Below are 13,566 nucleotides of genomic sequence, written 5' to 3' on the forward strand. Positions count from 1 at the left end.
GGGGGTCGCGGGTTCGAATCCCGCCAAGAGAAGATATTTGTATGATAAATATAAATGTCTTTTCCAGGGTTATGGATGTATATTAAATATTTGTATGTGTATAATAAAAATCTTACATTTATTTCGGTTATCTGGTACCTGTAACACAAGTTCTTTACGAACTTATCACGGGACCAGTTAACGTGGCGTGACTGTTAATAAATATTTATTTATTATTTATTTATTTATTCGCTAGTAGATGTTCAATTAATTACACGCGTTTAAGACACCCTGGGACTTGCGATCAAACTCTCAGAGTCATCGGACTAAATTGAATATATGATTTAAATATCGTAACGAACTTGATGGGATTTTCTAAATATTATATGCGGTTATTTTCTTCCCGACTTGGGCTCATTTTTTTTGGACAAGGAAATCATACGGAACAAAATTCAGTATATTTCGGTGTGGCTCACGGTTAAACATAGTCTCGCCCACGCTGCTCACGCGCCTCAGTCGTCGCTGGGTTGCCCAGTACCATTTGCTTTCCCGACGCCTATACACGCTCCAGGTTAGTCCTGTTTTATACTATTATAACCGTATACATAAGCGAATTTTTTTTATTCTATTGCCCGATGCTTCGCGACACTTTCAGTGCGTTCTTGTTTGTGGAATTTGTGCCAAAATATTTGAATTAGTCATTCGAATAATTGAATCGGTTTAAAGACATTACGCGTTAGGATATCGAATGTGCGTTTATTTTTAGATGTACCGTTGAACATTCAACGGGTGCATATCACAATACCTCAAGTCGGGCGAACAAAAACCGGGTTTTCGTTACTAAAAATATCCTCATATCGAATGTTTGCGAATTTTATTTAGAATTTGAATTTCTGTCCGAGATGCCGGCGCTCGGAGAGATAATCGATTCATCGCAAGGGAATTTATCGATGAAGCGCATTCCAGCGCCTAGAGGGATCGATAACTAGATCTTACATAATTGATCGTCACAATAATAACGTAATCATGTTTCGGATCGTCGCAGTAGCAATAGTATAAGCCAATCTGCTCATAAAATATATTATTCAATTAATAACATCTGTGTTTTTGCCAAATATCCGTTTTTTTTTTTAAAGACGCACGTAGAATCGCTTTGAAATAAACCGAATACCTAGTTGTCAAATATTAATGGACTGGCTCTAATTCTGTTCAGTTTAATGGCGTTAAAATGATTTAGTTTCGATAGCAGGATATTACGCGCTGTTTTAATTTACGTTCGCTCCACGTACCTACTAACAGCAACATTGTTTTTTACGACAAAATAATCTGACCTAGATGCTGTTGAACTATAAATAATTTTCAATGACTTTGCATCATTTTCATTGATCAGTTTGAATACAAAAACATTCCGAATCGAGATGAAATAAGAGACCTTAACAAATTAAATACACGAAATACGTATGCAAGATAAATAAAACACTGTTATTCAAAATGTAAAATGCATTTTGTGAACGTAACAAATTCAACAGAACTGAATGCACTGTGGACTAACTATGGAAGTTTTGCATGCGGGTTGCGATTGTATAAATGCCTGAAGGTATCATGACGTATCAACAAGCAAACCGAGCTAAATATCAGATCAAAACGCAACAATTGCTTTATTTTTATACATGATAATAGAGAGCCAAAAATGAAAGTACCCAATAACTTCATTGCAGCGAGAGAGAGAGAGAGAGAGAGGGGGGGATATTAGAGACAGTTACTTAATATCAGCCCGTAGAGTTTCTCGCCGGATCTTCTCATATGGTCACGATTTCGATCCAATAGTAGATGGACTCGCGAAGCAGCTGCTATAGAACCATTACGACAGCTGAAGGCGCTGGGCTAGCTAATAAACTCTACCCTTTCCAACTGAGCCTGTTCCACCCATCCTCACGAAGCTAGAAAGGCATGCTGGGCATGCAGGCCATACGGGCCACCAAGTATTTTCTGCAACGCTTTTATAGCCGATACCACATCACTAGAATTATCGAGAATATTCCAAACATCTCTCGTATTGTGTTTCCGCTATCTGACAATATATGGCGTTGTACTTCTCGAGCGTTCTAGGTGCTACTAGATCCTTCGATATTCGTTCGACTATTCGGCGATAGATGGCGTTACTCTTACTGGCGTAACAATAGTTTTATTAGCACCTTGCTAGTTTTTGTTTTTAGGCGTGCTTTCCGTCCACTTTGTATAGCAGATTATGGTAAAAGTGGAGCTAGCCGTTCCGCTGCCCATCTGGTACTAAGCGGTTACCGGATACATGACGTGAATACCGCTACTTACCTTGGGACATGAGGTCCGAGATTCAGTTGTATAGTACAACGCTTGACAGCGCCAAAAGTTGGTAGAATAGGAACAACTGCTTGTGCCTTATATGCCCTACCTATAAATTAAGAAAAAAAAAAACACCGCTTCGAAAAGATTGAAAATGATTACATCTATTGAAAAAAAGATTCGGTATGTTTGACCTTATGTATAATACAATCGTCCATCGATAGTAGTGAAATTAGTTTTTCGATGTTTTTCATATATGAATTATAATCATAGCAGTACATATTTCTTGACCGAAGAGACAAATTGACTTCACTATTTTTTTTTAACACTCCTACGCACGTTTGTGTGTAGTTTGTTGATATGCAGCATTGAAATAAATCTTAATTTTAAATCGTTTGTTCTTTTGATAAATTAAAACTTTGTTTCTATTACTCACAAGTACGCTTACATCAGAACTGATTACGATTAGAAATGTTCAAATTGGAAAAAACTCATGAATCTAATTTCAAGAAGTATTAAAGTCGCTTGCACTCACTTATTAGTAAATTCACCATCCACGGTTTTACAACTCATATAGAATTAACCGTATCCAATTGTGCTTCATAGTGAAAACTATGATTTCTTTTTTGTAGCTCAGACTTTCGTCATTATGGTTAAATAAATAAATAAATTGGTTCAGTAGTTTTTGTCGGTGGTTCGAACCAATAAAAAACAAACAAACCGACTGAAAAACAACTGAACCCAGTGTTTTGGGGAAAGTTTGACCTAACGTTCAACAAAATCTTTTCGATGAATAAAACATACTTTTACTACGGCAAATTGAGTTAGAAAAGGATACGAATCTCCGGGGAGAAGAATGATTTTCGCCTTATTTAGAAACCGTAACATATTTGATTGTCTTCAAATGCTGACTCTTTCAGTAACAGAGGGGCAAAAGATAAAAAAAAATGAGTTCGCCGGATGATCGATATTAGACCATCATCACTGATCTTAAGATTCAAAATAAATTTAATGTCCCAACTACTTCTTTTATGTCGATAGTATTTTGAAGAAAAACACTAATTTGTTCCAAGTTTATTTTTATTGCAAGCACTAAAACGCGTTAACAGGTATTCAGTCAACAAACAAAAAAGAAACGTTTGAGAAACAGAAGAGAAAATAGTACTGAACTGTTCTGTTTTTACGTTTTTGTTATATTATATTATTTTGAGACTATCAGAAATTTTGAACAACAAAAATAAGCATTACAAACTATAGTGGTGTAACAGAATGGTGAATCAAAAGGATCCGGGGCCCGTTGGGACTCCGCGATAATATCTGGAAACTCCGACGCAACTTGAAAACTAACATTAATCCTGGTTTATTGAAAAGCCAAGTGCCATTGACGCTCAGGACTAGGAAACACTAAATGCAGCCACTTCGCATCAAAGCAAGCAAGTGCTTTATTGGCAATACGGGTTGCAAATCGAGACTAGTCTAGTGAAACTGATCTAAAATAACCGTGTTCGCTTTGCACGTCAAAGGGGGTGGAACTGGTATTTTCGCAGTTTATCGAGATGCTAACGATTCATAGTTATTACACATCTAAATTAAAGTCGTCTGTGTTTGATGAGTATTTTGTGCTACCATGCTGCATTTTCATTCGGTATGCTTTTAGAAGTAATTGCCTTGCTAAATTAGCTCGAGTACGATGTGAAAATTAAACTGAAGCGTACATTAGTGGTACACTGTAATTTGCAATCTGCTTTAAGCGTTATCATTTTCGTATCGCTAATTTTCGTTTTAAAATTATTTGTTCTTGCATTAATGGCATGAATGAAACAAGAACACATTATAGAACACATTAAAAATCATTTGCAGCATCACTTGAGACCACTCGACCTATCTCTTTTATAATACTCATTAGTTTTTATCTTATTAAAAGGAAAATGATCATACGTCATGAAGTGGAACTAGTTAATAAAAAAGCAGCCTCACTTTCAAATACACCAAAATATGATTTTCTCGTGTGTTTTTTATGAAACACATTCGAATCAAATTTATCCAGACTCTGAACACTAAATATGTTTCACGAAAACTATGAACTATAGGTATCGATTTACAACATTATTGCATATAGCATTGTAACACTCAAAAATGCCCCGATATTACATCGAACGTCTTATTTGGATGAAATTTGGACAAAGATATTTTCGTAAGCCTCCATCGATGTGCAGTTGTGGCGTCATACATGGAAACGAGTAGATTCGTTGTTTTCATATTAATGAGTAGGTACAGACGGCCAGCCCTACGCCGAGGGGTGAAAATTTAATAACTTTACACGCAACGATAAACAATCTTCGTTTCGTTGTTAAAATCTAAATGTTTTCAAGAAAGAAAGAAAAAAAAACACTTGATCATGAAAACACAGAGGTCTATTTAAAACTGTTTTGGGTTAATTTCGTTTTAAATTATTTTTTTTATGTTATTGCTCCGGAGGTTTCAAATAATTTACAGATTTCGCAGTTTCGGAGGATTAAGGTGTTACTTGATATTTGAATATTGCACTAACTTTTTTTATTTTATTTTTATTTCTTAGATGGGTGGACGAGCTCACAGCCCACCTGGTGTTAAGTGGTTACTGGAGCCCATAGATATCTACAACGTAAATGCGCCACCCACCGTGAGATATAAGTTCTAAGGTCTCAGTATAGTTACAACGGCTGCCGCACCCTTCAAACCGAAACGCATTATTGCTTCACGGCAGGTTGGTGGTACCTACTCGTGCGGACTCACAAGAGGTTCTACCACCAGTAAAAGTGTTTTTGTAAAAGGAAGTTTGACTGTTTGTTTGTTATGTTATTATACCTATATATTCAACGGACATCATGAAACTATGTACGCACGTTGTCATTAGCACGTATGGACACAGCGTAACGTTCATCCAGAAAGAAGTACTGTTCTGAAAAAATATTTTTAAATAGAGCCAAATATTGTATTTGGTAACTTAATAACATCTCAAACTCGTGGAAATAAATCAATCTTCCCATCCGAGTTTCACGAGGAAAAGTGATTTTTTTACGTTCTTATATTCTTTCTAAAAAGTCAAATTCTTGTGATATATTAGATTATTGGAGTTAATTTCTAGGCATAATATTAATTTAAATAATATAATAATGATGTTAGTTACATTAAAAAAAACCAAACGATAATAATATGCTTGTTAGGTACAATTTGTACTTGTCTTAGTCAAACTGCAATTCAGAATGACATGTTTGTTGGAAAGATATATTGTAAAATAAACAACGTAGGTACATAATAAAAATCAAAACCAAAACTTTGAGGCACACATTACTCGTAGCAGCATTAAAATTGTAAGAGAAAAATAAATTAATAAGAACTCAATGTAGTCATTATCCACCATTATTGTGATGTCATTTATTTGGAACTACGAATAATTCCATATTAAAACAACGATTCATTTCGGCCCACACAATGTTTTGGTGTGATTTATCCGGAGCCGAGTTAGTGCCAACACATTACCATAGACTACGCTTCATCATGTAATTATAAATAAACAAACCCGAAACGAATGCTTCGTTTATAAAGACAGCTCCAGTGATGTAAGAGCCACTTTAGTATTTACAGTCGAACGTTCGAGCCGTGTTAATACATCCTTAATTGTAAAAGGTAAATTTTGAAACTGTTTTCTGGATTATCGACGTAATAATAATAATATTTTAATCAAATATTTAACTAAACTTTTTATTAATTAATTAGAATTTGCAATTCCAAAATCAAAAGTGCCGAGAGTACCGAAAGAAGGTTATGTTTTTATGCGAAGGAAATTTGGTTTCATTATTTTGCATTAGCCGATAAGTAAGCGGATTAAACACCTATTCACGTGTACCTAATTTAAGAAAGAAAAAAAAAAGCATAAACCCCGAATCGACTTACGGCTCCTTTTTTTTGGATTGAAATCTGTGAAAAACCAATGAAACGTTTCTTTTGAATTTAAATGAATCAAAATATTATTAAGAAGATCAGATAAAGTAAATTAGCATTTTTATCCGGTTCACAGGGTACCGAAAACAAAGCAAGATGAGCCGTGTTGGAAGAACAAGACGTACCCGCGTCTACGACTGCAACTACAACAAGGGCGAGAGCTACTACCGTCCCGTGCTTGACCGTTTGGACGGCAAAGCGCCTATAGTTCGCGAACCCGAACGCGAAAGTATTCGAGCTGATGTCGACAACCGCATCAAGAGCGCCCTGCAGGACATCGAAACACCCAACGATGAACTGTTCGACTTCAGAGGTGCACGGGCCCAGCGCGGCAGACCTCTCTCTTCTGCCTTGGAAGACGATGAATTTAACGAAGACGTAAGTATAAAACATAGCCTAACGAAACCGTAACAAGAAAAGCTTTGATGAATTTCAAATAGCTGTAATTCAAATGCTGAGCTTCGTTCTGTAATTCTAATATACCTATATAATAACTTATAGCCTATGATCGTAGTGTAGGACCAATAAAAGCAAAGAACAACCATCTTAAGATATTTCAGCGGGACCTTTTGAAAAATACTAAGAGTCGCTCGCGTGAACGCTAATCTTTCGACTGACACGATCATTTTATCAGAACGCAACATTCGCAACGAATATCTGCAGTGCCGCGTCTGCTAAAATGTAAGGCTAAATGTACAGACTCGATGTGTTTCTCGAATGTTAACATTGTAGCACTTCATTCAAATGACACACACAGGTCAGTCGTCGGTTTTACGACACGAGCAGTCAACATTGAAATCTAAAGAGACATTCACGCGAACATTTCGAACGTAGTACAGTATACCTACCTTACACAACAGAAATTAAATCTAACAATAAAAGATGAAGGTGTCACTGGACATCTGATTCTGTTTATAAATCTATTAAGAATAAATTCAGCCAGAGGAATAGCTCATTGTTAACTGAAAAACAGATCGCTACGAGACATTAAAACATAAGAGAAAAAAAAAAAAAAAAGTATATGTTGATACGTCATGAGACCATACATAGTTTGCGTGGTTATAACGACGCCAGCGTGTTTCTCAAAGGCACTGTAACTACAAGGATACCGGTTTACGGCTCTGCGTGTTCGTTTAAAATTCTCAGCTCGTAGAAGTGTCTCTCGCTGTTTAACGATTCCCCACGAGGTAAAATAATTCTAAAGCGAAAATAAAATGTGTACTCGAAAGACATATCTTAGACCGAAACACGATCAGGAAATCTTACAAATAAGTATATAAGTTGCAAACGTCGACAAAGCTAAAACACATCCTCATTGGAAGTTCGTCACATGGAAAAAGTATCACTGAAACGCTATCTAAAAACTGATGACATAACGTTCGTTATAAAACATATTTTGTCCCAATTAAGACATATACATAATATATGGTATAAATGATAAGATAATTGTGTCTACCCCATCATTACACATTTAAAATAATTAGAACAACTAACAAAATTAAGGTAGGTGACTAGATATGCAAAACAACTTATTTATTCCTCTCTAACGAAAATCCGCATCACCTTGTCCAATTTAATAATATTTCGGAGTGATTGTATATTTGTAAATAGTAAATTTAAACAAAACATGTTGGCTATTTGGGTAGACGTAAAGTATGTATTCACTTTATAGCTCACGAATATCACAAGATCGATCGTTGTACTGCGTCTATGAGTACATGTTCAGTTTGTAATAACGTAAATTTGAAATTGAATGTCCCAACTAGAAGTACCTACCGACTGTAAGTTTCTGGAATTCTCGCACTTGAACTGCCAATGTCAGATTCCGAGCGAAATCGGCGAAAATATTTAATCCCCTGCAATGGACGTTGAATTGCATAACATTCAGCCAATGACGCGGAACGAGAATACGTTCTCAGAAATATTCACTAATCCGGCACACATTCTAACATTAAGAAATTATTTTGACAAATTCTAATGGAGATATATGAACTTAAGAGATTATTTTGATAAGTTTTATATTCGGGATCTATCATACTCAAATTAGATGGTAGTTTGAACAGAAACTTAAAATAAAATTACAAATAGTATTTTATTATACTTTTGGTCGGAAGGTTGAATAGTCGGATAATCATGCCATGTTAGAGCCGTCACGTAAAACGTAAGAGTTAAACCTATTAATCAAAATGAATCCTTACATATTCTGAACTGCCTTGAGTTTATCATTTTCTTTAGTAGCTTTATTAAGTGTGTTTAATAAAAGCTCGTTTTAAATTTTACACAGGATGCATTGTACTTTCTAGACTCGCGAATCATCAGAATATACACAAAGAAAACAATAATAATTTAAATTTCTAATTATTTTCATATTATTACGTATAAAATTAAAATGTATACTCATTTGTCTCGTTGAATTTAAAAATGTATGACGTAAATACGAAACAGTACTTGACAGTACTGATGAAAGTACTGATCTCACAAGAAAAATACTAAAATATAAAAGTTGCTAGTCAGACATGAGAGAAAAAGGAAAAAAAAGTAAAAGAAAAAAAGGCGTCAAAGGACAAGACGAAGGGCGTAGTAATTTCCATGACAAGACGATGAAAATAGATACATAACAAATTGCATCACTGTGACGCAAACGAACATAAGCGCTTTAAATGTAGACAACGACATGACGAAACATCTATAAATATATAAAAATGAATTGATGTTCATCTAAAATTCGAGAACGGCTGGATCGATTTGGCTAATTTTGGTCTTGAATTATTCGTGGAAGTCCAGAGAAGGTTTAAAAGGTAGATAAATATGAAAATGCTCGGAATTAAATAAAAATAACTATTTTGTTTTTCCCTTGATGTACCCCCCGTCGGACGGAATCCTTTTGTTTGGTTTAAGTTTATTTTATACGAAAGTTTAGGTCTTTTATTTATCGATTGAGGCACTACGAAGTCTGCCAGGTCAGCTTGTTTATGAAAAAAATTGGATTTATTTTTAATTTCAATCGTAACACGCCACCTTATTCGATGTTATTCTGATTTTAAAGACTGTTTTAATATGCGTTAGAACCTGGATTCTTGCGTTCTGCATAATAAACGATGGTGAAATCTCTATTTTTAAACTCAAAATTTAACCAATTTTAACCAAATAGAATATTAATTCACAAATACCCATTCGAGAAATATATGCAATTATATAAGCAGCACGCAAATACCCAGTGAAATTTCTAGATCTTTAGAAAAGTCATTTCCTCCGAAATGGATGTGACATTAGAAATGGGGCATTGCATTTTATTGAAATGCATTACCAAAGCTTTGACATGCTATAGGTATTTCTCTCCTTTCAAATAGTCTTGATTGAAACACGAATCAAATTTGAATGAATCTTTTATTTGGTTCCAAGTGGATGATTGGAAAATCTATTTCCCTGAAATAAATTTGAAATGATTGGAAAAATGTAGTTCGTGTCGATGCAGAGTTCCACATTTTTTTATTAAAACTTTGTATGTGTTAGGAGGTAGCGGTACATGGTTAATCGAAACTTAAAACAAATCTGTTTTATTCATAGTTGATGAATGAATTGAATAAATGAGCTATAGACTTGACATTTCCCTTTATTAAATTGGAATTATTCTAATTGGTCTAGTAGTCGAGCTCAAGGTTCGCCTGGTGTTATACCGCTTTCGGAGACGTAGTTGCAGCGAAACTGAACCATGAGGTCGAAGTTACCATGAGACATGAGGTCAAAGTCACATGTTTTGGCTTTCGCCGAAAAATCCAAACACTCTTTAGTTATACTTCCTTTATTTCCAGTTTCATATACTTTTTCTCTTTGGTTTATTCAGAAACATAAATTACCTTATCCGATTCCACAGCACGTCCTCCTTCTGCCTTTAAATTATAAATGTTTATAACTGGGCTCAATCAGTAATGGCCATCATTGTGTGTCGCCCCGCGTTTTTTTGGCATAGCCGAAGTGGACAAAAGCTTGACAAAATGACTGTGTTCATGAAACATGTATTTTTTTTTTTTTTTTTTATTGCGTATATGGGTGGACGAGCTCACAGCCCACCTGATGTTAAGTGGTTACTGGAGCCCATAGACATCTACAACGTAGACGCGCCACCCACCTTGAGATACAAGTTCTAAAATCTCAGTATAGTTACAACGGCTACCCCACCCTTCAAACCGAAACGCAATACTGCTTCACGGCAGAAATAAGCAGGGCGGTGGTACCTATCCGCGCGGACTCACAAGAGGTCCTACCACCAGTAATTATGCAAATTATAATTTTGCGGGTTTGATTTTTATTACACGATGTTATTCCTTCACCGTGGAAGTCAATCGTGAACATTTGTTGAGTACATAATATTTCATTAGAACAATTGGTACCCGCCTGCGGGATTCGAACACCGGTGCATCGCTTCAACACGAATGCACCGGACGTCTTATCCTTTAGGCCACGACGACTAAAAAATTTAAGTCATGAATTATTTCTAGAAGTCAATAGTCTTAATAATTTAATAATATTATTTACATTAATGATGGACATGAAAATTGACTCTAAATAAATATATTTTAATCATACTTTAATAGACATATTTTAATAGAGTTTGTTAACGTTAATGTCTGTTTATAGTACTGAAATTTATATAAAATGCTCCCAATAGTTTCATGACTATAGTGTAGAAATGGAATCAGCAACTTATTTACAATAATGTTTTAGCTCTTTGTATTACGATAGTAAATGTCATACCCCTAAGACGTATTCATCATAGTATTTAATATCCTAACCTAGAAAATGCTTTGCGCAAGAATCAAGCAGAGTACTTAGTAACCGCCCTTCAAATATTTTACAGTTTTTATTGTTTTCGTATAAGTTACAATCAATTATGCATTGAATACCTTTCATAAGTGAATAATCCCAAACATGCGAACAATTACATACATCATACAATTTAAACAGAAAATTATATACTGGACTTAAATTTAAATGAGCAGCCAGAAAATTTAATACCCCTCCTGGCTGAGCCTTTGCTCGCCCACCTGTCCTGGTGAAGCTGAAAAGGCCTCCGGGCCACCAGTAATCTATCAATCATAAAAAAAAAACATTTAATACATTATAATAACTAGTTTTCAAGAGTTTCATTCAAAGCAACACTTTTGAAAATTCATTACCATCACCATACCAATTAAGCGGATACAAAGCTCAACTTAAAGGACATCAGCCGTAAATCTGAGATGATTCTTATCTTGGATTTAGGATTCGCTTATTTGAAAATATACGATATCTCTACTAGCTTAAAGAAGCATTTCGTGCGTCCCGACATAGTAAATTTAAAAGTATAATACTGTGCAATAATGGGTTGACGTACCAGTCTGGGACATTAGCGTGAACAAGGACAGTATTAAGGTTTGCTGTTTGGAATCGACAGACATGATAAATGACCCCTTGATTGCCTAATCATTTCTTCTTAAGATTCAAACTAAAATATACGAACGCGGTTTCATTTAATTCATTCGGTCTTTTAATTTAAATGGGACTCAATAGTCACATTATTGGTTTTGGTTATAAAAAAGTATGATTTCTTTCTTGCATTCTTTTTTCTGTATTCTTATTTCCTGTCTTTGCAACGAGATGAAACAAATATGCCAGTTTGTAGATCTAATTCTCGACATCAAACTCAAAAAGTAGGCTCTACTTTTGCAAAGTTTGAGCTTATATGAATCTGCGTAGCTTTTTGTAACTTTTTCTTGAGAACTTAATCTGCAGAGATTATTCTTAGATAATTCATGTCGCATATTTTGAAATTATGTTTTCAAATATTCACTTTGGAATCGTGGACAGTAACGCCATCTATTAAAAACTCGTGTACAAAACGTTTCATATTTTGTATGTATAATCTGTGACACTAAAAAAATAGCGAAAATTATTAAGCCAGTAAGTAGCCTGTAACAAGTACCGTATATACCTACGCAGTTTTATCCATGTCATTTAAATGTATATTAACCAGACAGTTTTTTTAAAAATCAAATGACGGGATTGTGGATCATGGCCACCAATGGATATTCATCGCTAAGCTATGATGCGAATTGTGATTCTGACTTCAGAGATCGTTTACTTATACTTAAAAGATTAATGAGTAGGTATAGTCTTTCAAAATGTTCAACTATAGTTCAAAAATGTAACTATACTGAGACCTTAGAACTTATCTCAAGGTGGGTGGCGCATTTATGCTGTAGATGTCTATGGGCTCCAGTAACCACTTGACACCAGGTGTGAGCTCGTCCACCAATCTATGCTATAAAAAATGTATTGAAATCGTGGATATCCAGATGCTCAAGTAAGATTTACTTCTACAATTGTAGATACTTATAATTATTTCCAAATTCTCAAACGAATATACAGACAGGTAAATAAACTATGATTTAAGTTACATAGTTGCCTGTTTTTTTATAATTTTCTTAATGTAAATGAGCTTAAAGGTATAAAATCAAGAGAAGTGTTTGGTTAAACAAACTTTCTCGTTCTATATTGTGTACTATAAACAGCTTTGAGCTGCCGGAGGTAGACGTGATTGGATGCGACATGCATGTGTACACATTTGTTAACTTTGAGCTAGTTAGGTAGAAGGTTGTAAAAGCAATTTTATTTTTTTATTATTATTTAGACTTTATGTTTCATATTGTCCCAATTTTTTTTATTGCTTAGATGAGTGGACGAGCTCACAGCCCACCTGGTATTAAGTGGTTACTGGAGCCCATAGACATCTACAACGTAAATGTGCCACCCACCTTGAAATATAAGTTCTAAGGTCTCAGTATAGTTACAACGGCTGTCCCACCCTTCAAACCGAAAGGCATTACTGTTTCACGGGAGAAACAGGCAGGGCGGTGGTACCTATCTGTGCAGACTCAAGAGGTCATACCACCAGTAAAATTGCTTAGGTCCTACCACCATTTGTTCAAACGGTTGCTCTATAGTTCAGCACCTATTTATTGGGTGGTTATTTTAAATGTTATATTTTTTGCACGGACTAGTTTGCTAATTAAAAATATAATATGTTTTATGATATAAATACTTTTGAATATTAATTAGCTGTCAATCTGGAAATGACATACGTGACATAGGTAATATTAATAAAATATTGAGCATCCAAAGGCGGATACATGGAAATGTGAACACATGCATACGTTACACAAATCGGAACACACGTTACCCTACATTCGTTTCCTATGTAACAGGACATAAAGATTTAAACACGAATTGCAACGTTCGTTA

General features: G+C 35.0%; 1 protein-coding gene across 2 annotated transcripts in view; it reads left to right on the forward strand.

Annotated features, from left to right (window-relative positions):
• The first annotated feature begins 412 nt into the window (after positions 1-412).
• Positions 413-13,566, forward strand: part of LOC114246898 (uncharacterized) — a 29,515-nt gene continuing 16,361 nt past the window's right edge. The window contains exons 1-2 of one of the 2 annotated variants that reach the window (XM_028179634.2): positions 413-550; positions 6,362-6,663. In XM_028179634.2, coding sequence (XP_028035435.2) covers positions 6,382-6,663 — 282 coding nt within the window. In that variant the 5' untranslated portion in view covers positions 413-550; positions 6,362-6,381. Of the gene's footprint in view, positions 551-5,811; positions 5,971-6,361; positions 6,664-13,566 lie in introns of those variants that run through there. The other variant, XM_028179633.2, reaches the window with a different exon arrangement.

The sequence above is a fragment of the Bombyx mandarina genome, chromosome 01 (assembly GCF_030267445.1).
Source record: "Bombyx mandarina strain Sakado chromosome 01, ASM3026744v2".
In the NCBI taxonomy this organism is placed as follows: Eukaryota; Metazoa; Arthropoda; class Insecta; order Lepidoptera; family Bombycidae; genus Bombyx; species Bombyx mandarina.